General features: G+C 36.6%; 1 protein-coding gene across 1 annotated transcript; it reads left to right on the top strand.

Annotated features, from left to right (window-relative positions):
- The first annotated feature begins 11646 nt into the window (after positions 1-11646).
- LOC136388823 (olfactory receptor 51J1-like) lies at positions 11647-12600 on the top strand. Its single transcript, XM_066360630.1, has one exon. The coding sequence runs from the start codon at positions 11647-11649 to the stop codon at positions 12598-12600; it is 954 nt and encodes a 317-aa protein (XP_066216727.1).
- Positions 12601-26927: the final 14327 nt, after the last annotated feature.

The following is a 26927-nucleotide window of genomic DNA, read 5'->3' as shown; positions in this document are numbered from 1 at the left end:
AGAGAGAAGCAAGAGGGGAGGGGTGGAGAAGCAGATGGTCATTTATCCAGTGTGCCCTGAGTGGAAGTTGAACCCAGGACATCCACATGCTGAGCCAACGCTCTACCACTGAGCCAATTATCCAGGCCAAAGCTTCCATTTCCTAAAACAATTCCATTCCAGGTTTCCCCTATAAAGTGTATTTGCCTCAGTAAAAGTTTTATATGAAAACTTTTGTACAACTGGGAAAATATTTCTTATGCAAATATTACAAATACTTCCTGTTCCACCAGTTGCAATGACATGAAATGTGTCTTTCTGAGACAATTATGAGGTGCCCTTGGTGTGGCTTACTTGAGAACAATATTTGATAAATATAATTTCAATAAACACAATTTTAATAAATATAAGCATAATAAATCATAAATAAATTATAATAAACACAAACTCTAACATTCATATATGTGTCAAGAGAAAGAGGTAACCATTAACTATATAATAAGTGTTAAGAATGCTGAAAATTTATAAAGAAAAATTTCACCAAAGATATCTCAGAACACATACCAGAGTATAATGAAAAATGACAATCTTAATTTGTGTTTGATTAATATCTAAAATTGATATGTCAACATTGCAAATTCAGCTCAGTGTCCATATGTATCATTCATCTCATGGTCTTTTATCACAGCATCTGATCTTCTTCAGTTCCAATAAACTATAATTTAATTCAATTTTGACCTCTCTCACTCTGTGACCCTATTCTAAAACTAATTATGAGCCAGAATATTTCTTTTTTGTTAACATCTAGCATCCCATTTTCTGATCACAGATAATTATCTCTTACATTTATTTATGTTCTTATTCACACTAGATTTGTTTAACTTCATTATAACAATGTCTCGCTTAATCTTTCCATTTCTCCAAGTCTCTCAGTTACTTTTGATCATATAGATAGATATAGATATAGATATATAGCTACTCCTGACCATATATATATATATGGTTATATATATATATATAAAGAGATAACCATATATATATATATATATATATATATGGATCTAATCTATCCACATAACCTATCATTTAAAGCACCTACTCACACATTAGTTTCCTTTTCTCTTGTGAAACCAGCAGCACAAAAAGTATATTTTCAGAACAACTTTCAAAGTCTTATAAATATGTCATAGTGGTTTTTCAAGACAAATCTTTATTTTTTTCTTTTGTGAATCAGAATACATGAATTAGATAAAAAAAACAGCCAGTTACAAATAATCCAAATTCATTGGTTCCTTTTAACTTTTCTTTAACATTGGGTTTTAAATATGTCCACTTTCTTTTAACACTCTCTAGTCAACTTATGCTAGCAAGCCCTATTTATCACACCTTTCTAAATAATTTCCTTATCTCCTGCCCCCAACCTAATCTGGACCTTTTACTCACAATTGTTTAACCCTTTGATTTGGTCACCTCTTTCTTTATATTAAACACCCTTGCTGTGGTGCTGAGGCTTGCGGCCCAGGAGTGCTGCATAACCCCACCTGTGGGGGTGAGGCAAAGGCCGAGGCCACTGAGGCTTGTAGTCCTGGGCACCTGATCATAGCCCCTCCCATGGAGGAGAGGTGGAAACTGCAGTGACAGCCCAGTGGGCTGGAAACAGCATCACCCATACCCGAAAGCCCTAGACAGCAGCAACAGAGGGGTAGTGGGCCTGCAGACAGACCACACCTAAGAAACACAGAGGCGACAACCATTGAACTCCAGTAGCCAAAACCTTCTTATAAACAGAAAAAATGAAATGGGAAGGCAGAAAAATGAAACACAAATGAATCAACAAACATCCCCAAAAAAGGACCTGAATAAGTCAGATATAACCAAATTACCAGATACAGAGTTTAAAATAACGATTGTTAGGATGCTCAAAGATCTTAGAACAGCAATAGGAGGTCATTATGAACACCTAACTAAAGAGATAGCAAATATAAAAAAGGACATTGAAGTAATGAAAAAGAATCAGTCAGAAATGACAAATACAATATCAAAACTGAAGACCACAATGGAAGGAATTAAAAGCAGAATGGATGAAGCTGAGGATCAATCAGTGAGTTAGAGGAGAAGATAAATGAAGGCATAGAAGCAGAGCAGAAAAAGGAAAAGAGACTCAAGAAGACGGAGGAAACTCTAAGAGAGCTCTGTGACAACATGAAGAGAAATAACATCCACATCATAGGGGATCCTGAAGAAGAAGAGAAAAAACAAGGAATCGAGACTATGTTCAATCATATCATAGCTGAAAACTTCCCTAAATTAAGGCAAGAAAAAGTCTCACAAGTTCAAGAAGAACAGAGAACTCCATTAAAGATAAACCCAAAGAAATCTACACCAAGACACATCATAATTAAAATACCAAAGTTAAGTGATAAAGAGAGAATATTAAAACTGCTAGAGAAAAAAAAGGCTATCACCCACAAAGGAGCCCCCATAAAGATGAAATCTGACTTCTCAACAGAAATATATGAGGCCAGAACAAAATGGCAAGAAATATTCAAAGTAATGTAGAACAAGAACCTACAACCAAGACCACTTTATCCGCAAGGTTATAGTTTAAAATTGAAGAAGAAATAAAAAGCTTCTCAGACAAAAAAAACAAAAACAAAACAAACTCAAGGAATTCACTACAACCAAACCAATGCTGCAAGAAATGCTAAGGGGGCTGTTGTAAACAGATCAAAGGGGAAAAAGAATATACCTTAAGAGAAATACAGCTTTAAAGAATAAAATGGCAATAAACAATTCCATATCAATAATAACCTTAAATGTAAATGGATTAAATGACCCAATCAAAAGACATAGGGTAGTTGTGTGGATAAGAAAACAGGACCCATACATATGCTGTCTACAAGAGACACAGCTAAAAACAAAAGATGCACATAGACTCAAGGTAAAAGGATGAAAAAAAAAATTTCATGAAAATGGAAATGAAAAAATAACTGGGGTAGCAATACTTATATCAGACAAAATGGACTTTAAAACAAAGATTATGGTAAAAGATAAAGAAGGTCACTACATAATGATAAAAGGAGCAATCCAACAGGAAGATATAATTATTATAAATATCTAAGCACCTAATATAGGAGCACCTAAATATATAAAGCAGACATTGATGGATATAAAGGGTGAGACCAACAGCAATACTATAATAGTAGGGGATTTTAATACCCCACTAACATCATTAAATAGATCCTCAAGAAAGAAAATTAACAAAGAAACAGCAGACTTAAAGAACACACTAGTTAAACTCGATTTAATAGATATCTTCAGAACCTTTCACCCTAAAACAGCAGAATATACATTCTTTTCAAGTACTCATGGTACATTCTCTAGGATAGACCACATGTTAGGACACAAAAGCAGTCTCAACAAATTTAAGATGATTGAAACTATATCAAGCATCTTCTCTATTCACAATGGCATGAAACTAGAAATCAACTACAACATAAAAACTGAAAAACACTCAAACACTTGGAAACTAAATAGCATGTTACTAAATAATGAATGGATTAACAATTAGATCAAAGAAGAAATAAAAAAATATTAGAAATGAATGATAATGAGCATACATCAACTCAAAATTTATGAGACACAGGAAAAGCAGTACTGAGATGGAAGTTACAGGCATACGTTCAGAAGCTAGAAAAAGCTCAAATAAACAACTTAACCCTGCATCTAAAAGAACTAGAAAAAAACTGCAAGTAAAGCCCAGAGGTAGTAGAAGGGAGGAAATAATAAAAATCAGAGCAGAACTAATTGACAAAGAGGCTAAAGAAACAATACAGAGGATCAATGAAACCAGGAGCTGGTTCTTTGAAAAGGTAAACAAGATTGGTGAACCTTTAACCAGACTCACCAAGAGGAAAACAGAGAGGACTCAAATAAATAAAATTAGAAATGAGAGTGGAGAAATAACAAGTGACACATCAGAAATACAAAGGGTTGTAAAAAAATACTGTAAAGAACTGTATGCCAAAAAACTAGACAACCTAGATGAAATGGACAAATTCCTTGAAACATATAATCTTTCAAAAATTAATCTGGAAGAATCAGAAAACCTAAACAGACCGATTACAACAAATGAAATAGAAACAGTTATCAAAAAACTTCCAACAAAGAAAAGTCCTAGGCCTGATAGCTTCACAACTGAATTCTACCAAATATTCAAAGAAAAACTAACTCTATCCTTCTCAAGCTATTTTAAAAAATTCAAGAGGAAGGAGTATTTCCAAGCTCCTTTTATGAGGCGAGCATAATTCTGATTCAAAAACCAGGCAAACACAACACAATGAAAGAAAATTATATGCCAATATCCCTGGTGAATATAGATGCTAAAATCCACAACAAAATATTAACAAACTGGATGCAGCAATATATAAAAAAAAAATCATATATCATGATCAAGTGGGATTTATTCTGGAGAGTCAAGGCTGGTACAATATTTGCAAATCAATCAATGTGATTTATCACATAAACAAAAGGAAGGAGAAAAACCACATGATAATTTTTATAGATGCAGAGAAAGCATTTGATAAAATCTAGCACCCATTCATGATTGAAACTCTCAGTAATGTGGCAATACAGGAAACATAACTCAACATAATAAAGGCCTTCTATGAATAAACCCAAAGTCAATATCATACTCAATGGGCAAAAATTAAAAGCAATCCCCTTAAAAAAAAAAAAAGCAATCCCCTTTAGGTCAGGAACAAGGGAAGGGTGCCCCCTTTCACTACTCTTATACATCATAATTCTGGAAGTTCACAGCAATCAGACAAGAAGAAGAAATAAAAAGCATCCAAATTGGAAAAGAAGTAAAACTATCATTATTTGCAGATGATATGATATTGTATATAGAAAACCCTAAAGTCTCAGTCAAAAAACTACTGGACCTTATAAATGAATTCAGCAAGGTGGCAGGATATAAAATTAATACTCAGAAATCAAAGGCATTTTTATACACCAACAAGGAACTGTCAGAAAGAGAAATTAAGAAAACAATCCTCTTCACTACTGCATCCAAAAAAATAAAGTACCTAGGAGTAAATTTAACCAAGGAGATTAAAGACTTGTACTTGAAAAATTATAAAACATTGATAAAAAAATCAAGGAAGATACAAACAAGTGGAAGCATATACCATGCTCATGGTTAGGAAGAATACACATCATTAAAATGTCTATATTACAAAAAGCAATTTATAAATTCAATGCAATACCAATTAAAATACCAATGACATATTCAAAGATATAGAACACATATTCCAAAATTTTATATGAAACCAAAACAACAACACATATAGCCTCAGCAAACCGCAAAGGGAGAATAAAGTACGCCTGATCAGGAGTTTGCGCAGTGGTTAGAGCGTCAGACTGGGATGTGGAGGATCCAGTTCGAGACTCAAGGTCGCCAGCTTGAGTGTGGGCTCATCTGGTTTGAGCAAAGCTCACCAGCTTGGACCCAAGGTCACTGGCTCAAGGAATGGGTTACTCAGTCTGCTGAAGGCCCACAGTCAAGGCACATATGAGAAAGCAATCAATGAACAACTAAGGTGTCGCAATGAAAAACTGATGATTGATGCTTCTCATCTTTCTCCATTCGTGTCTGTCTGTCCCTATTTATCCCTCTCTCTGACTCTCTCTCTGTCTTTGTAGAAAAAAAAATAAAAGGAAGAATAAAGTGGGAGGTTTCACACTTCCTGATATCAAGTTATACTACAAGGTCATTGTACTCAAAACAGCCTGGTAATGGCGTAAGAACAGGCATACAGATCAATGAAACAGAACAGAGAACCCAGAAATCAACCCATACCTTTATGGACAACTGATATTTGACAAAGGAGATAAGAGCATACAATGGAGTAAAGACAGTCTCTTTAACAAATGGTATTGGGGAAATTGGACATCTACCTGCAAAAAAATAAAATTAGACCACCAACTTACACTATTCACAAAAATAAACTCAAAATGGATAAAAGACTTAAATGTAAGCCATGAAACCATAAGCATCTTAGAAGAAAACATAGGCAGTAAGCTCTTTGACATGTCTCGTAGCAATATATTTGCCGATTTATCTCCATGGGCAAGTGAAATGAAAGACAGGATAAACAAGTGGGACTATATCAAACTAAGAAGCTTTTGCACAGCTAAAGACAATAAGAACAGAATTAAAGACAAACTACACAATGGGAGAACATATTAGACAATGCATCTGATAAGTGGTTAATAACCAAAATTTATAAAGAACTTATAAAACTCAACACCAGGAAGACAAACAATCTAATCAAAAAATGGACATGGCCCTGGCCAGTTGGCTCAGTGGTAGAGCGTCGGCCTGGCGTGCAGAGGTCCCGGGTTCGATTCCCGGCCAGGGCACACAGGAGAAGCGCCCATCTGCTTCTCCACCCCTCCCCCTCTCCTTCCTCTCTGTCTCTCTCTTCCCCTCCCGCAGCGAGGCTCCATCGGAGCAAAGATGGCCCGGGCGCTGGGGATGGCTCCTTGGCCTCTGCCCCAGGCGCTAGAGTGGCTCTGGTTGCAACAGAGCGACGCCCCGGAGGGGTAGAGCATCACCCCCTGGTGGGCATGCCGGGTGGATCCCAGTCGGGCACATGCGGGAGTCTGTCTGACTGTCTCTCCCCATTTCCAGCTTCAGAAAAATACAAAAAAAAAAAAATGGACAAAAGAAATGAATAGATACTTCTCCAAAGAGGACATATGGATGGCCAATAGGCATATGAAAAAATGCTCAACATCACTAATCATTAGAGAAATGCGAATTAAAACCACAATGAGATATCACCTCACACCAGTCAAAATGGTGCTCATCAACAAAACAACACAGAATAAGTGCTGGTGAGGATATGGAGAAAAGGGAACTCTCTTGCACTGCTGGTGGGAATGCAGACTGGTGCAGCCACTGTGGAAAACAGTATGGATATTCCTCAAGAAATTAAAAATTGAACTGCCTTTTGACCTAGCTATCCTACTTTTAGGAATATACCCCAAGAACACCATAGCACTGTTTTAAAAGGAGAAATGCACCCCCATGTCTATGGCAGCATTGTTCACAATAGTGAAGATCTGGAAACAGCCCAAGTGTCCATCAGTGGACAAGTGGATTAAAAAGCTTTGGTACATATATACTATGGAATACTACTCAGCCACAAGAAATGATGACATCAGATCATTTACAACAACATGGATGGACATTATATTGATAACATATATTGAGTGAAATAAGTAAATCAGAAATACTAAGAACTATATGATTCCATACATAGGTGGGACATAAAAATGAGACTCAGAGACATGGACAACAGGGTGGTGGTTACGGGGGGAGGGAGGTGAGGGAGGAAGGGGGGAGGGGTTAGGGGAGGGGTACAATGAAAACCAGATAGAAGGTGATGGAAGACAATTTGACTTTGGGTGATGTGTATGCAACATAATCAAATGTCAAAATAACCTGGAGACGTTTTCTGTGAACATATGTACCCTAATTTATCAATGTCACCCCATTAAAATTAATAATAATAAAACAACCCTTGATTTGCTCTAGATACTAACAATTTTCTGCCTGATTATTAGTTGTTAAATTGTGTTTGTAAAAGTGATAAAAGTGAAAGTTGATGACTACCATAGATTAATATATTATTTCTGCAGTAAATAACAGTTCTGTTTTAGTTAACACTTATGGTGGACTTTTTATGAGCCAAACACTTTTTAAGCAATTTACAAATGTCAATTATTTTATTCTCATAGTAGGTGAATATATTATTATACTCATTTCACAGAGGAACTGTCAGGATACCCTTGCTGGTTTCCCCTTAGGGTCCCTGGACATTGAGAAGGGGTAATATAGTTACCTGGATAATTGCTCCTCAGGGGACCCAAATCCATTTCTATTCCTCCACTTCCCACAAATAATTAGCTTGCAAAGAAGAGAGAAGCATTTTAGACCAGGATGAGGGAGATGTTAATGCCAACTAGGCAGAGACTTGGAGAAATGAGCTTCCCCTTCCCACTTGATGCTCAGAGGCCCATTTTGCTTGTGGTGAGTAGCTGAAGCCATAATCTCCCAGCCCTACCTTCTAAAGCAGCTTCTAGAAGGAGTCCTATCTCTACTTCAAAATTAGTTCTCTAGACTTCTACCTAGTCAGTAGCCAACTCCCTAACTTCCTGACTCTGATGAGAGAACAAGAGGAAGATTTTCTTAAAGTTGATGGCAGGTGAAGAACAAAAGAAAAACATCAAAGCCTGTCATGGATTCTAGAAATAGTTTTGCCATCATAATATCTTGGGTGAGTTAAGCAATGTATACATCTTCTGTATGTGCTCATCAGTTAGAGGTATCCTTGTTTGCCTACGAAATGTGATCTGAGTATTATTAAGGCAACGATAAGGAAAGAGTATTATTAACAAAAATCTAGGGATAATCTGTCTTTGATAAATCATTCTTGAGAATGGCTAAGAGAGGAGGCAGAAAGACTGGGCTTACTGATATTAACTGGTTACTAAAACCTCACATGAAGCAGTCAGAGCTACTTTCTAAGATAGATATAACACCCCTCTCTTTAAAAAATAAAATAAAATAAAACAAAACAAAACAAAAACAAACAAAATTAGAGATTCACAAAGCTTAAGTAGGTAGTGTCATACTGCATAGAGCATTCACCTCTAATTCTGCCTATGTCCAGGGATGTACCGTAATATCCACTGCACCCTGTTCTCTTCTTTCTGCTGATTTGTTATGCAACTTGTTACAGTGGACTGTATACTAAGAGATTCTATTTAATTTTCTAACCTGAAATGCTCTTGTCATACAAATACTAAAATTCTAAGATATTTATGAAGGAGACCTGATCCCTGTTTGACTATGTAGACTCTGGAGGTAGAGAAGGGAAAGGATGCAATAAAGCAAAAAAGAGCCTGCAGGCAGTGGTGCAGTGGATACAGCATTGAAATGGGACACAGAGGATTCAGGTTCTAACTCCAAGGTCACCAGCTTGAGTTCAGGCTCATCAGCTTGAGCGCGGGGTAGCTGGCTTGAGTGTGGGATCATAGACATGATCCCATGGTTGCTGGCTTGAGCCCAAAGGTCACTCGTTTGAAGACCAAGGTCGCTGGCTTGAGCGGGGGGCTCACTCGCTCTGCTGCAACCCCCCTGGTTAGGGCACATATGAGAAAGCAATCAATGAACAACTAAGGTGCCACAATGAAGAATTGATGCTTCTCATCTCTTTTGCTTCCTGTCTGTCTGTCCCTATCTGTCCCTCTCTTTGACTCTCTCTCTCTTTTTTATATTCTCAAAAATATAATAAAAAAATTAAAGTGAAAAGAATAAGAAAATAAAAAAGAAAACAAAAAAGCATGTAGATGCAGAGAGATGGCTGATAATAGAGGAAGTAAGACCTCAGGTTCAAGCATCTCTAAATATGTGTCCATTCTACTATCAGGTTATTTAGGTGGTATAGGCAAGAAATGTTGCACATGATCAAAGGGGCAGTGAGGTCACATGCAGAAATACAGCTGCTTAACCCAGAGGCAAACCAATAGTTAGTCTATTTAAAGAATTAATAGTTTTTGTCCTATTTCTTTTATAAAAAGAGTTAAGAGAGACATGTTGGGCTTTTGAAAGTGAGAAGAGAATGTAGAAAAGGCCATAAGGTACGGTGAAGAGGAGTGTCCCTCACATCTCTCAGCCATGAGAAGTTTTGACATGTGTAATTATTTCTGAAGGTCAAAATTTGTCTCTGAATTTTTCTATCCGAAGTCTGAATACAGTTCCCAGCACAATGTTTCCTAAATTGAAATTTGCTGAGGTAAGCTGTATTAAACCATGAGAAGTACAGGTGATTGACTTCTTTAACTGTTTCTCATATTTTCATAAACACCAAAGTTGTGAAAAAATTAACAATTTTAAAATTCTAGTGTATCAATGATTTTTATTTTCTCTATGTCATCTTTTAGTCGTTGTCACAATGTGGTCTTATATACCCACTGACATGACAACTTTTTCTGAATTAAATTACACCCAACCTATCCATTTTGCCTAGAAAAGTTTAACTAATTTCTCGGATATTGGCTGAAATATCATGTTCAGAGGAAAACTTTTTCTGACAAATAAAAATAAGTTAAGTTTTTCTCTCCAGGTTCATCTCATTATATCCTGAACTTTTCTTTTGTAGTGCTTAACTAATTTTAACTAGCCCAGAAAGTTTTAGGGTATGTGATGACTGTTTCTGAATATTTGTGGGAGAAGAGGTGTTCTCTGGCCTGTGGCTAAAAGTTGCAGAGAAGATTCTGAGTAGGGCCAGGACTTTGTTGGCAGGATCCTATATAGTGCTGGCATAAAGGAGTACTGATTGGTTACAGATGAACAGAGCAAAAAAACTGTGACTATGAGGCCCCTATAAGTCCAGCAGTGGGTGAATAGAGTTCACATCAGAAAAGATACAAACAAGATTTCAGCAAGTGTGGAAAAATGTGCATGTATAAAAATGTGAACACATGTGTGTGTGGGGGGTGGGAGAGCAGTGAATGAGTTGAAAAATACTTTCAGAGGTTCTTTCTACCCTGTGGGTTCAGGATTCTATTATTATTCCCATGCTATCCCAGGCAGTACTCAGCTTAAAGCACACCTAATTTTGAGAGGTGTTATTTTTCTCCCCTTGTTGTCTTCCCTAGCTCAGGAGAATCTTTCTTGAACTTCTATTCCCAGTGTTGTTGCAGTGTATTCAAAGGTATGTCTAAGCCAGAAAGAAGTCCCAGTGGATGAAGTAGGTTGTCTTTGCGAACTGTGAGTCAAGAGATTGTGAATAGCATCATAACAGAATATTTTTATGAGCCTTAAAATCTGCATTCAAATCTACCAGTATTGATTACTGCCTCCTCCTTATTCCTTATGCAAAATATTCCCAATTGCTTCCTCGTTCCTTCAAAACCCAGAACAGCTAAACCCACTGTAGGTCCAAGTTCCATTCTTGTCTACTTTAATTTTTAAATATATATCATATATTTCAGGGTTTTGTGGGGTTTTTCTTTTTTTTTGTGACGGAGACAGAGAGAGGGACAGGATAGGGACAGACAGACAGGAAGGGAGAGAGATGAGGAGCATTAATTCTTTGTTGTGGCACCTTAGTTTTTCATTGATTGCTTTCTTATATGTGCTTTGACTGGGGGGCTACAGCAGACCAAATGATCTCTTGTTCAAGCCAGTGACCTTGGGCTCAAGCTGCTGAGCCTTGCTCAAACCAGATGAACACGCACTCAAGCTGGCGACCTCTAGGTTTCAAACCTGGGTCCTCAGTGTCCCAGTCCAATGCTCTATTCACTGGTCAGGTTCAGATTGCTTTGATATAATATGCTTTTTGCCTTACATTTGCCTATTTCCCAGTAATGTCTCTGTTCACCTATTCCTGATATTAGTCCATATCTTGTTGAGATTTCAACTCACCTGAGTCAGTTTTTAGGTATGATATGTTTGGCCACCTGTATGCTGGGCTCTTTGTTTTCTTCTTCCCTGTCCTCAGTGTCCAGGGCTTTTTCTTTATTATAATGTTATCTCACTAGTCTGTTTCTTATTTTGAAGGTAGCATTGATCCCACGGAATGAGATTTCAACATGAACAACTCCAATAGCTCTCTGGAATTCTTACCTACAATGTTCATTCTGATCGGCATCCCAGGGCTGGAGGCAGAGCATGTCTGGATGTCCATCCCCTTCAGCCTGATGTATTTTATCATCTTCCTTGGGAATGGCACTATTGTTCATGTCATCAGAACAGACGCTGCTTTACACCAGCCCATGTACCTCTTTCTTGCCATGTTGGCAATGGCTGAGATTGGTGTCTCTGCATCCACTCTACCTACAGTGCTAGGCATCTTCCTTTTGGACACCACTGAGATTAGTTTTGATGCATGTCTCCTCCAGATGTTCTCCATCCATTCTTTCTCCATTATGGAGTCAGCTATATTGCTAGCCATGTCTGTTGACCGGTTTGTGGCCATCTATAGCCCACTGCGCTATACAGCCATCCTAACCCTGCCGCGCATCTTTGGTACAGGAGCTATCATTGGGCTAAAAAGCATTATGCTCATGGCCCCATTGCCCGTGCTCTTACGGCGCCTGCCTTTCTGTGGTCATAATGCTCTCTCCCATTCCTACTGCCTTCACCCCAACCTCATCCATCTACCTTGTGGGGACATTACTATCAACAATATCTATGGGCTTTTTATTGTTACCTCCACTTTTGGACTTGATTCACTGCTCATTGTGGCCTCCTATGGTCTTATACTCTATACTGTACTGAATGTTGCCGCTGGGGAGGAGCGTAAGAAAGCCCTCAGCACTTGCGGCTCACATGTCTGTGCTGTGCTCACTTATTACATACCTATGATTGGCTTGTCAATGGTGCATCGCTTTGGACATCATGTGTCCCCTTTACTGCATGTTATGATGTCCAATGCTTATCTATTCTTCCCACCCCTTGTTAACCCCATAGTGTACAGTATGAAGACCAAGGAAATTCGTCGTGGTATTATTCGAATGATATCAGAGAACAGATCCAGAATTTAGACAAAGGACAAAATAGGAAGAAACTTTTTCTTATAATCATAAGTGATCCTAGATAACACATTATGCAAATGGAGTGCTGGTGAAAATGGGATTGGATTATGTGTAACAGAACAGAATAAAGAATTTATGTTATTTTAAAATATGTTGTGTAACAAGAGGTTTTCTATTACATTGAATAGCTGAAATAGGAATTCAAGAAAGACTGTTTCTGAAAACACTGCATTTCCCATAATCAAAAGATAGGAGCTGGAAAAGTGTCCTGGGAAATCAATTGATCCCTGTGTCCTAACAAAAGAAGAATTAAAACAGATTGCATTCTCTTGAGTTGTTGGTATGAGCTCAATAGCAGTAGGACAGACTAACTACCTCATATGAGGCTTCCTGTACTGACTCTGATGTGGCTTTCACCCAACTTTACTAAGATTCCAAGCTGAAAGTCCCAGAGATTACAATTTTTGTTCATTATGCAAAATTCTGAAATTTCCCCCTCCAGGATCCAGAATCTTTCAAAAAGGCCACTGTAACTTTATGGACCTTAACATTTTCTGCCAGACTGGATATTTCTTTGCAGATGTTAGAAATAATATAAAAATTTACATTTATATTTTCAGGGAAAGGAACTTTTGAGATGTTAGTATGCACTAAGCAGGTTATTATTTCAGTCTTTCCTTACAACAACCCTACAAGGTATGATTAATGCAATTATTATTGTTTTTCAGATGAAAAACTGGTATTTAGATACAATAGTCAATTTGCTCAAGCCTATATATTCAAGATCTGGCATTGGAATCTAGTTGTGTCAAACTCCAGAGCCTAAGCTATTAACCTCTAAACTATGCTGTCAACTGAGCAAGAATGGCAGCTCCCTGGATTCTTTTTACTAGTAAGGTCAAGTAGCATTAATTGAACATGCTCAGTGAGTGAGGTACAAATCTAGACCCTAGAGATAAAGTGGTGACCAAAGAGACAAGGTTCCTTCCTTTTCTCATGAAGCTTAGAAATTTTTTTATAACTCTATCCTTTATTATTATTATTATTATTATTATTATTATTATTATTATTATTTGAGAGGATGGAAATAGAAAGGCAGACTCCCACATGCTCCCCAACCAGGATCCACCTGACAACCCCCTTCTGGGGCTCATGCTCTGTCCATCTGGGGCTATGCTCACAATCGAGCTATTTTTAGCACCTGAGGTAGAGGCTCCATGGAGCCATCCTCAGTGCCTGGGGCCAATGTTTCTGAATTAATTGAGCCACTGGCTGAGGGAGGGGAAAAGAGAGAGAGAGCTAGAAGAAGGAAATAAGGGGAGAAGAAGCAGATGGTTAGTTCTCCTGTGTGCCCTGACCTGGAATTGAACCCAGGACTTGCATACAAGGGGTCAATGCTCTATGACTGAACAAACCAGTCAGGGCCATTCTAGCTCTATTATTTTTAGTTTTTATCACTCTGTTTTTCTGAGGGACAGCCTCAGAGACCACCTGAGAATCTGACAAAAATCTTAGAAAAATCACACAATAAAATGTCTAGAAGTCTCTGGGAGTCTATGAAATTAAAAAAAAAAAAAAAAAAAAAAAGAGCAGAATCCAATATGACTCTATGAGAAAATACCAAGTTTGATTCCATCTTTTTCTGCTATTATATTTTCCATTTTAACTTAAAATTTAGATTTTGATACTACCTTGATTCTTTATTTCCTCAACAGAACAAAATGATAGATCGTTTTATTCAGATAGTCATGAAGCTAAATTATAGATTAGAACATGAGAAAAATACATAAAATACTACAGGAATCCCTTCATGCAAGGGAATATTAGTTTGTTTCAGAGCAATCATCCTATCAAGAACAATTAGAAAAGTGAGAGAAGTATTTTGTAAATGACTTCAGAAAGCATGCAACGTAATGAGGATAAAAAGGCCAAGATTCCAAAGACAAGAGAAATATAGAAAAATAAGCCTGATATTGTGTGCCATTTTCTCACTTCAGGAATTTCTCAATTTAAAAGTTATAGCTGATTGTTGGTCAAATAAGTTTTTAAATATGATATATATGTTTTCTCGCTTATAGTTTGTATTGGATGTGGGGGGACAGGCTGTAAGCAGGCAGAATTCTTATAGCTTAAGGCAGGGGTCGGGAATCTATGGCTTGCAAGCCAGATGTGGCTCTTTTGATGGCTGCATCTGGCTTGCAGACAAATTTTTAATTAAAAAGAAATAACTTTAACAATATAAAACATTCTTATGTATTACAATCCATTCATTTCCTACTGCTCATGTTCATGGTTGCGGGTGGCTGGAGCTAATTACAGCTGCCTTCTGGTACAACACCAAATTTTTATTGCATAATGCCTAACGTACATGAGTCGTTGTATGGCTCTCAAGGAATTACATTTTAAAATATGTGGCGTTCATGGCTCTCTCAGCCAGGAAGGTTCCCGACCCCTGGCCTAAGGCTTGGTTTTAGGACTAAGCCTTTCTCACCCTTTTTGATGTGGGGTGGTTCACTCCAATGAGGAATCCCGTTATGCCTCAGATATGTGACTTTGTATCAGAGAATTCCTTGTTTGTATATTGGATTAAAGGTTTTGGTTTTTACACTATAAAGTGGGGCAGACAGGGAGTTTGATCGCTCTTGGTTCCTGAGATTAGCATAAGAGAGGAGATCAGAGAAAGGTCACATGGAGGAGACCAGGAGAAGCAGCCAAGATTGTGGAGTGTTGAGTGAGAAGCCAGTTTGTGCAGTTTGTACAGGAATAAGGAAGGAGATGGGGAACAGAGGTGAATAAGTCTGGTGAGCTAGAAACCTTTGATTCTAGGAAACTTGGATAAATCAGTAGCTTTGTGAGCACTGAATGGGTGGGTTTTGGAGCCCAATGTGTGTTTTTACTTGCCCGCTGGGTGCAAGCTGGGATTAAAGATGATTGCCCACCAGTTTTTGCTCTGTTGTTTCTTTACCAACTGTCTGAATCCAGTGCAAACCTGCACGGGCCAGGCGGCTGTAATGGTGGCCGCGGCTACTGGTTTTACATTGATAAAAATGAAAAAGAATTTATAAAAGTTTAAAAAGGGTGGAGTGCAGAGAAACAAAAATTAGAACACAAATATCCTTCTGGATTAGAAGAACAGGAAATTCTTAGGTATTTAGTTGGATTCCACAAAATTTATATGGTGAAATAAGGAAAAATTAGAAATAGCTTAGACTGATATAGTTTCTTTATTTTTAAATCAACTCATTATCTAATTTTACCACTCTGTAAGAATTAAGGTGACCAACCATCTAGGTTTTTGTTTCTTTGTTTGTTTGGGGTTTTTTGTTTTTACTTTTCTCACCTTATCTCAGAAAATACCTCATTCTGAAAAACTCCTGAGCCACACAAACTGAGATGTTTGGTCACTTTAGTCAGAAGTAAAATAAAATAGTCTCAGAAGGAAAATATTAATCAATATTAATTACCCTTATAATTTTTATGACATTTGTTAAAATATAATCACAAATGCAAAGTACAAAAATTAAGAAAGATTCAGGAGAAATATAAGAAAAAAAAGGAATTAGATCTACAGAAGATTCAGCTAATGGAGTTAACATGCTTGTCCATTAAAATAATTTTGATTAAAATTGCCTAGAACTTATAGTACAAAGTGTAGCATTTAAGCAATAAATTAAAACTAATTAAAAATAAAACGGAAATTCTAGAACTAAAAATAACTGAAATTAAAAGCTCAATAAATGAATTTAATCATTGTTGCAGAATCAATAACCACTCAGAGACCAGATGGACTGCACCAAAGTACCTAGGGAAGACCTCCTTACAATTCCCTATGCAGGTTTCATGAGAATTGTTCTGATCTCTGGTCTCTGTGGGTATTTATTAGTACACACAAATAGAAGCAGAGACCAGAATGAGAAAGTCAGGGAGCAGAGATGAGAATGAGGAAGTCAAGAAGGGGAACTTCTTTAGAGCAGACAAAAGGGCAATGGAAGTAGCTCACTTTTGCGATTTCTACCCCACCTATTGATAAATCAGAATTGCTAATTCTATCCCTATTGTGTGATGTGTTCAACACAATACTGTGTTCAGTATTTTCGTTAGTGATACCACTGTGGCTTCTGCCTCAGGACACTGAAATGTGTCCCATTCTATGTTCTTATTCAGGGTCCCTACAAATCATATTAGACACAACTGAAGAAAGAATCAAAGTGTTGGAAAATAATATACAGTATATCTTGACTATATTGGTGTGAAAAGCTAAAGCATAATGAAAAATTTTTTTTTAATTTAATGGGCATATAATATTTGCTGGAAACGTTAAATACACATCTAATCAAAGCCCCAGAAGGAGAATATCCTGGAGCAAAAATGATATTTGAATATAATGACATAGTTTCCAAAACAGACATAAAACATAAACCTAAGATTCAACTGACATAAAATATAAATCAAAGATTCAAGAAACACAAGATAATACATAGTTTAAATATTATTAAATTTACATTTTAATGTAAATATTATTGACAATATTAGGCATTCACAAAGTTGAATTTTTCTATTTCAATGCATATATATTGAAAATGTTGTTAAGTCACTATTTTAATCATTCTGGACCTCTCCCAAAGTCAAAAAATATTTTTTGTTTATTTTCTTTTTAAGAAAGCACTTATAAATAAATAAAAAATTATGTTTATTTATATCAACTCTTTTCTCAGTGAAAATTATGCACTTTCCTCTACTTAATTTTTAATATACACATATATCTTTGAGATAATTTATAATCATTACATGAATAACATCATCATTTATTTCTTACATCTACATAAATATTTTATTTGTCTATCTTGGTACATTGTATGTTGCCAAAATTTAATTCCCAGTTCTCAGTTGATGAATACCTAGTTTGCTTCCATTTTTGATGCTCTTATAAATAATATTATAGTAAATAATTTCATATACACATGTTAATTTGTACACATCTAAATGCATTTGTAAACTAAATTTTTAAAAGTGGAACTGCTGAGTAAATAAATAATTTTGTGTATTTATTATTTTTATAGGTGCAGTGTTGTCATTTCCTTTTATATAGATCATACCTATTAACTCTATCTCAGCAATGTGAAAGTGATTCTTTCATCATGTCCTTGGCTACCAGTCTATTTTAACATTTTTTTCTTTAATTTTGGTAATATTACAAATAAAAACTATCTCAACTTGATTTCAATTACTTTCTACTTTAAAAGATAGTGATATTTTCAAACAACGCTCAGATAAGGGCCTAATATCCAAAATATACAAAGAACTCATAAAACTCAACAACAAACAAACAAACAATCCAATAAAAAATGGGAAGAGGACATGAACAGACACTTCTCCCAGGAAGAAATACAAATGGCCAACAGATATATGAAAAGATGCTCATCTTCTTTAGTTATTAGAGAAATGCAAATCAAAACTGCAATGAGATACCACCTCACACCTGTTAGATTAGCTATTATTAACAAAACAGGTAATAGCAAATGTTGGAGAGGCTGTGGAGAAAAAGGAACCCTCATACACTGTTGGCGGGAATGTAAAGTAGTACAACCATTATGGAAGAAATTATGGTGGTTCCTCAAAAAACTGAAAATAGAACTACCTTATGACCCAGCAATCCCTCTACTGGGTATATACCCCCAAAACTCAGAAACATTGCTACGTAAAGACACATGCAGCGCCATGTTCATTGCAGCATTGTTCACAGTGGCCAGGACATGGAAACAACCAAAAAGCCCGTCAATAGATGACTGGATAAAGAAGATGTGGCAATATACACTATGGAATACTACTCAGCCATAAGAAATGATGACATCGGATCATTTACAGCAAAATGGTGGGATCTTGATAACATTATACGAAGTGAAATAAGTAAATCAGAAAAAAACAGGAACTGCATTATTCCATACGTAGGTGGGACATAAAAGTGAAACTAAGAGACATTGATAAAAGTGTGGTGGTTATGGGGGGAGGGAGGAGAGGGAGAGGGAAAGGGGGAGGGGGAGGGGCACAAAGAAAACTAGGTAGAAGGTGACAGAGGACAATCTGACTTTGGTTGATGGGTATGCAACATAAGTGAACGACAAGATAACCTGGAGTTGTTATCTTTGAATATATGTATCCTGATTTATTGATGTCGCCCCATTAAAAATAAAATTATTAAAAAAAAAAGATAGTGAACATTTTATAAGATCAGGAAATATTTGTATCACCATTTCTTTTAAATTTGCTTATATCTTTTTACATTTCCTATAATATCATAGGTCAGCAAATACTTTTTTCAAAGGACTAGTGAGTACATATTTTAGCTTTGTGGGCCATATAGCTTCTTTCAAAACACTTCAGTTGTTCCATTGGAATGTGAAATCAGCCATAGACAACATATAAATAAATGAGCATAAGTGTATTCCAATAAAACTATAAAATGGAAAATGAATTTAATATAATTATTATGTGTCATAAAATATTGTTTTTTGTTTATTTTTCTTTTTTTTTTAAGTGAGAGTAGGGGAGTGTCAAGCCAGTAGCCACCATCGTGGCCATTCACGTGCAGGTTCGCATTTGATTCAGAGAGTTGGTAATGAAACAACGGAGCCAAGAAGCCAAGAACTGGTGGGCCATTAGCTTTAATCCTAGCTTGCACCCAGTGGGCAAGAAATACACACAGTGGAAAACACTTCCCTTTCCATTCAGGGCTCCCAAAGCCACTGATTTATCCGAGTTTCCTAGAATCAAAGGTTTCTACCTCACCAGCCTTATTCACCTCTGTTCTCCATCTCCTTTTCTCTGTACAAACTGCACTAACTGGCTTCTCCTTCAGCACTCCACCATCTTGGCTGCCTCTCTCCTCCACGTGACCTTTCTCTGCTCTCCTCTAGCATGGGCTCCTCCTAGAACATAATCACTCTTCCCCGGAACAATGTGATCTCTTTTTAAAACCTTTTGGAGCGATCACATATTAATATAACCACGCCCATCCCAAGCAAGAAGGGCAACTGATATTATCACCTGGGTGACAGGCTTCTACGTGGGCAGTGCCATCTTAACAAAGTAAACATAATATATTTTATCTGCCCAACAGGGAGATAGTGAGAGAGACTCCCACATGCACCCCAACCAGGATCCACCTAGCAAACCTCGTCTGGGGCAAATGTTCGAATCACTGAGCTATTTTTACTATCTGAGGCTAATCCGCTGGGACCAGTCAAGCCACCCTTAGCTCCCGGGCCTATGCTTAAACCAATTGAGCCACTGGCTATGGAAGAGGCAGAGAGAAGGGAAATAGGGACAGGGAGAGAAGCAGATGATTGTTTCTCTTGTGTACCCTGATTGGGAAGCAAACCCAGGACGTCTATATGCTGGGCCAACACTATTACTTAGCCACCAACCAAGACTTATTTTTCAATCATTTAAAAATGTAAAAGCAATTCTTATCTTGTGAGCTATACATAAACACATGCATTTAATATTCTATTTACTTTTTTATTTTTTTATTTTAAAATTCAATTTAACCAGGTGACATTGGTCAATAAAAATATATAGTTTTCTAGTGAACATCTCTGTAGCATTTGGACTGTTGATTGCATCATGTGCCTATCATTCAAAGTCAAATCATTTTCCATCACCGTATATTACTCTCTCCTTTCTCCCTCCCCTCATCCCCTTCCCTGGGTAACCATTTCACTTTTATCTCTGACCATGAGTCTCAGTTTTATTTCCCATCTATGTAGAATTTATAATATTTTATTTCTTTAGATCGTGTCTGCTATCTTAGTGTAAACAATAATGAAATTAATGGACTTCCCAGTTTACCACCATCATCTACCTATTACTTTATTTTTAAAGCATTTTATTAGGAAAATATTCAGATATACATAAAATAGTATATATTATCAAGAATTTTCATGTACTCTTTTTTCAACTTTAATTTCAAGAATTATCAATATTATCAATATTTTATCAATTTTGACATTTTACCTTTAAACTGGTTGCATACAGTGTTTAGTTTAATGCTTTATTTTCAATTTTAAATTATGTCTTTTAAGGCTTAACTCTAAAACATGGAGTAATTATGTATTTAATACTACATTCCAAATACTATATAATACTACATTCCCAACCAGATTTTGTTCTTTACCTAAATTCTACATTTTCAGGATCTATAACTTCATAATTATAATTTTTTTTGAAGCAGTGAAGCTTAGGTAGAGGCGGATACTTCTTGGAGCCAGACTAGATCTTAAAAACCAAGTAAGCCAGAGACAGGATGAAGACAAGCCAGTCTGCAGAAACACTGTGCCTTTGGTGGTAGAAACCACCCAAGCAGCTGCTGATTTTCACTGTCTGGAGAGAATATAATCTAAATAAAGTCCCGTATAAAATCCCATATTATTTGTCTCTTGGTGACACTCATCACAGCCCCTTCTTGCTTGAGTAGAGATCCAGCCTTCCTAAGGAAGAAGTACAGAACAATGTATATAATAAAGTAAGGCTCTGGAAGAGAAAATCCCATTTTCCCTATGAGAGGAAATCTCACTATGCCTTTCTGACTTTTGATTCTATCAAGAGATGTAGGATAGCTTTCCCCCAAATCTTCAAAATCTTCAAACTGTATGAAATCTGATTTTGTTTTTTGGGGGGAGGTTTTCTTTTGTTGTTGTTGTTGTTGTTTTAGTGAGAAGAGGGAAGATAGACAGATTCCTGCATTTCCCCTAACCAGGATCCGCCCAGCAAACCCCACCCCCCAGTCTGGGGTCAATGCTCTGCCTATCTTGGGCCAATTGCAACAACCGAGCTATTTTTTCACTTCTGAGGTGGAGGTTCCAAAGAGCCATCCTCAGCATGCAGGGCCAACATATTCAAATCAGTCAAGCCATGGCTGTAGGAGGTGAAATGAGAGAGAGAGAGAGGGAGAAGGGTGGAGAGAATCAGATGGTCACCTCTTCTGTATGTTTTTACTGGGAATTGAACCTTGGACTTCCACACATTGGATTGATGCCCTACTTCTGAGCCAACCAACCATGGCCTGAGTGTGGTCATATTCAAGATGGCAACATCAAATGGTAACTTTTCCAACATAGTAGTCTCTCTCATAACCAATAAGCTACATACGAAGCAGAAGGGAACTATTAATCACTGAGAAAAATAAATCTACCAGAATATGAGCTATGTGTGCCATATCAACTAAAAAATTCTTCACATCTTATGAATCAGCCAGCTCAATTATTGATCATATTTAGCAATGAGTAGATGTTACAAATACTGTTATTTTTCCTTGTTCTGTCCCTTGGGGCCTCAGGTCTCAGGGCACAATCTCTATATATTTGTATGTCCTATAATATCCAAAGGTTTCACCACCCAATTCCTGCGTTCCAGCCTGAGACCTTCAAGACCATATGCAACACTCAGCCACAGAGAAGAGACAAGAAACCATAGAGAGCATTAAAGGAACAAGAAAGCACAAAGGTAAGGTTGGCCTGCTTCATCGGTGATGAGTAATAAGAAGAGGGGAACACATGGGAAGTAAGAACAGGAAATGTTCCACAGAGACAGCAGCCAACCTGTGTCACAGGTATTATGATGGGAGGTGAGGCAGGAATGTGAAAGGTAGGGAATAAGAAATGAGTACTTCATCAAGGATTTATCATTGTCCTCCAAATGAGTTCAAAAAGTAACCCTGATGACCCTTTTTTACCTAAACCTGTGGTCATCAAAGCTGAAGAGGTTTCAGTGTGATGATAAGCATCAGCAGATCACCTGTCAATAAATCATGCCCTGAAGATTAGCCTTTTCTGAATGGTATCCACTCAGTTCCAATTTTTTTTCTTGTCCTCTTCTCTGCCCTGCATTTGCTCAACAAATCTCATAAAAATGTGAGATCAAGGAAATCAAGAAAGTATCTAATGAGGAATGAACAGAATCCATCATGAACCAGCCAGGGGCTCATAAATTACACTGCCCTCAGATAAGAATTTGAAAGGTAAGAAGCCAATGTGAAGGTAAAGAAAGCATTTCATTAATATTTGCCAGTTACTAGACCCTATGAGGACAAGTCACAGAAGCAAAGAAGCAGGGTCTAGAGAAATCTAAGGATCTCTATAAACTACCCAACACCTAATGCAAAAGTCCTCATCATTGAACCTGGTATAGGGTTCCTAAGAATTTTACCTACCTGAAGAGTTATAGTTACTTTAGAAAGTAAAAATAAGTGCTTTGCAGCCGAGAAAAATTATAATCAGGTTTTTACTGATATTAAAACTTGATGTATCTGACCAGGCAGTAGTGCAGTGGATAGAATATTGGCCTGAGATGTTGAAGACCCAGGTTCAAAACCCTAAGGTCGCCAGTTTGAGCATGGGCTCAGCTGGATTGAGAAAGAGGTCACCAGCTTGAGCATAGGATCAAAGACATGACCCCAGGTCACTGGCTTGAAGCCCAAGGTTGCTGGCTTTGATCAAGGGGTCACTAGCTCAGCTGAACACCCCCCCCCCCAGTCAAGACAAGTATGAGAAAACAATCAATGAACGACTTAGGTGCCGCAACAAGTTGATGCTATTCATCTCTCTTCCTTCCTATCTGTCCTTCCCTGCCTGTCTCTCCCCTCTCTCTCTTTTTCTCTCTCTTACACTAAAAAAAACAAAAACAAACAAAAATGACTTTTTTTTTCTGAACACATATGTACTGACTTTTTTTTCCTCTGGGCTAGATCAAAATATTCAAGTATAAGTCCTTCAAATCTGCACTCTTTAATACACATTGAAATGCTCTACCTTGCCTTCTTCCTTGACTCATTCCTTCACACACGTATGTGATGAACGGCACTCATATACTCACACATACTCACAGATATACACATGAATATATAGCACCTGCTTTTCTTTAGAAAACGTAATTTCCCCCTAATTCTGTCTACTTGGTGCTGGCCCACATCATACCTCTCAACTAAAAATATGATGGTCTCACTCCCTGACTTAACACACGAAGTGATGGCCCCACTATCATCTTCAAAAGACCTAGCTGTTCTCACTCTTTTCTGCCACAGTTTCCATCACCCTTGCAATCAAGCCTACACTTGAGAGCTATAAAAGACTATAGGACATCATCTCTTGTTTGTACTATCGTCATTGTTTTGTTTGAAATACTTATCTCTCTTCTCAAAATACAAACAGTTGACAGACCAATTCCTCCATTAAGACTTCTCTGGCTTTTCAAAGGGAAAACAAAACTACTCCTTCATCAGTACATGTCCCTTACTGTTCAACATAATAGATATCAATTATGCAGTTATTAAGTGAGTTAAAATAAGTAAATATCTAGGAAGAGTATCTAACACACAGTAAGTTTTCTCCAAACATTGCTGCTACCATCACTATTGATATCCCCTACCATCCATAGCAATAAACACATCACATGGTTTATCTCAGTTGTATTCAAGCTCAGCACAAAACATTTTATGTGGAGAGGACATACTGAAGGTTGAAATACTGAAGCTTGAAAGAAAGTATTGAGAAGTCACAAGAAAAACATCATGACTTGACTCTCAAAATTCCTTACATTATGGCATTATTTTACTCTAATAATTTTTTTTTAATTCAGGGTCTTAGATTTCTTAACTCATAAACATTATTTTGTCAAAATCAAATATCTCTCCTTATTAATATTTACACTAATCAAGCTAAAGAAACTGAAGTGTGGAAACAACAAAGAGCACAGTAGTCTTCCACAGTTTTTCTTTTCACAATTTCAGTTATATGATAGTAAACATGGTCTAAAAATATTAAATAGAAAATTCCAGATATAAACAATTTATTAGTTTTAAATTGCATGCCATTTTGAGTAGTGTGATGAAATCTCATGTAGTCTTGCTCTGTTCCACGCTGGATGTGAGTCATCCCTTCGTCCAGCAGATCCACCCTGTCTGTATGCTCTACTTACCCTGCAGTCACTGAGCAGCCCTCTAAGTTATCAGATCAGTTAGGAGAGAGAGAGAAAGATTACATTCACATAATTTTCATTACAGTATATTATTGTAACTGTTCTATTTAATTATTATTTATTGTTGCTAATTTTTACTGTGGTTAATTTATAAATTAATCTCTATTATAGGGATGTATGTATACAAAAAAAATAGTATAATAGGGTTTGATTCTACCTGTGATTTCAGACATCCAGTGAGGGGTCTTAAAAAGTATCCCCCAAGGAAAGGGGGAATTACTATACCGCATGCATGAAAAAAAAGATTGTGCTTATTATCCAAACAAACAAAAATAATGTAGAGATCCAAATTATGGTCCAGAGTTTCTGGATCAGAGCAAGAATGCATTCAGTGATGATTAAATGTTAAATAGTACCAAGATAGATGACTTCATGCAGCCATCTATAGATGCCGCTCCTGGAGACAGAAATAGGACCTGCATGAATGGACACAGTGCTTGGATGGACACCACCGCCATATGTCTCTAGGCTTGTCTTTCTTTTATGCTTCTACAAATGACAAAACATCTCTGTGATTAGCATGTTCTTTATTTAAAATATTTTAGAATTATTTAATACCTTAGATACTTAATCAAATCTATTAGGACTCAGTGTTAAGAAGATTTAAAAACTTCTGCTCTGGTCTCTTTTATTCTAATAATGGTTTAAGTTTAAAAAAGATATCAAATTCCTACTGTTTATTATTTTACTGGTAACCACTCAAAGGTCTTTGCAATTAATTTCTCTACAGTTTGGGCCACACTATTACATTTCATTTCTAAATATTCAACTATACTTTCTTATCTTGACCATATTTACTAGAGGATTTCAAAGTACATTGATTCCTCAAAGAAATAATTTTAAGTGCTTTTTTCTTTATTTTTATAATTCAAAAAAGTTATTTTTATCTTATCTTTCTTTTGTTTTTTATTTTTCCTAATATTATCTTGAATTATTTTTTAAATTATTGAGTTTAATGATTTTCCAGTAATTCTTAGTTTGGCATTTATGGACATTTTAGGGGAATGTGCATAGATTCAATGAATAGTAACCCATTAAGCACTTTGTATACTTTTTGACAAGAAGGTCCACAGCTTTCATTTTCAAAACATTCCAAAAATTAATAACCATTCATTTACTAAAGTTACACTCATTCTTTTATTTAAATAAGAAAAGCCTGTGTTTATCCTTTATGAGTGAAATAAGGCTCTACACATTTATAATACATGACCTACAGAAATTGTCTCCAATTCTTAATTCACTACTCAGTCCACTTAATTTAGCTTTTTTTCCTATCATTTTACTAAGATGTCTTTCCAAAAGTTTACTATTGACATCTGCATCCCTAGGTTGAATAGACACATTTTACTATTTGTTTTACTCAGTATCTGAGCAGCACTGAACTGAGGTGACCACACCCTTTATCTTCCTGGCTTTCTTTGTTTTTCATACACTTATCTGAGCAGTTTTTCACAGTTTCCTTTGCTTCTTCTACATCTGTCAAACTGCTAAATTTTAGATTTTTTTTGAGCTGAGCTCAGCCTCTTTCTATTCTTACCTTAAATGCTTGCTAAGGTTAGCATATCAATGCCTAGGTTCCCAACTATCATCAGTATGCCACAAAATCCCCAGCCTCCGGCAGGCTTCTCCTCTGTCCTCTTGGGTCTCATATCTATTTGCTTAATTGCCAGTTCTCTAGGATGATGGTTATGAACATCAAATTCAACATGTAGAAAACAAACCTGTGATCTTTCCCCAAAGTCTGCTCTTACTCTACTATTCTAGATAAAAGTGTTACTATTTTCCATATTGTTGCTCAAAGAAGACCTGGATATTGTGATGAAATGTTCCTCTTTCAATAATGCTTTCATTCAATCGAATAGAAGGAAATAGTAACTGGAATTTTATTTTTCTGTATGTGATATAAACTATAAACTGTCTCTGAATTTGATTATAAGGATATGATTGATATATTGATGAGAAAAGATTCAGTTAGAAAATGCACATGTGTATGTAAATACACATGTAGATAAGAGCTGGTAGGAAATAAATTACAAGGTTTGCAGAAAGCATATAGCTAAATAGTAGTGCATAGCAGTGGGCATGAGAGTTGAAAAAATAAGGTAATTTTAAATAAAAATTCAATTCATAAGTGTTTATGGTTCTGTCTGCTAGTGCTCTGGTTCATGTATTGCTCTGTTGTATTAGACATGCAATCCTAAATATATTACTGGGCTTTAGATTGAATAGATGATGACTCCATAGCAGCATCACACTGACAGAATTCTTATTACAGAACATGCACATTCTAGTTTCGCTGAGCCACC

Source organism: Saccopteryx leptura, chromosome 1 (assembly GCF_036850995.1).
Source record: "Saccopteryx leptura isolate mSacLep1 chromosome 1, mSacLep1_pri_phased_curated, whole genome shotgun sequence".
NCBI classification, from domain to species: Eukaryota; Metazoa; Chordata; class Mammalia; order Chiroptera; family Emballonuridae; genus Saccopteryx; species Saccopteryx leptura.
This window is presented reverse-complemented; position numbering and strand designations above follow the sequence as displayed.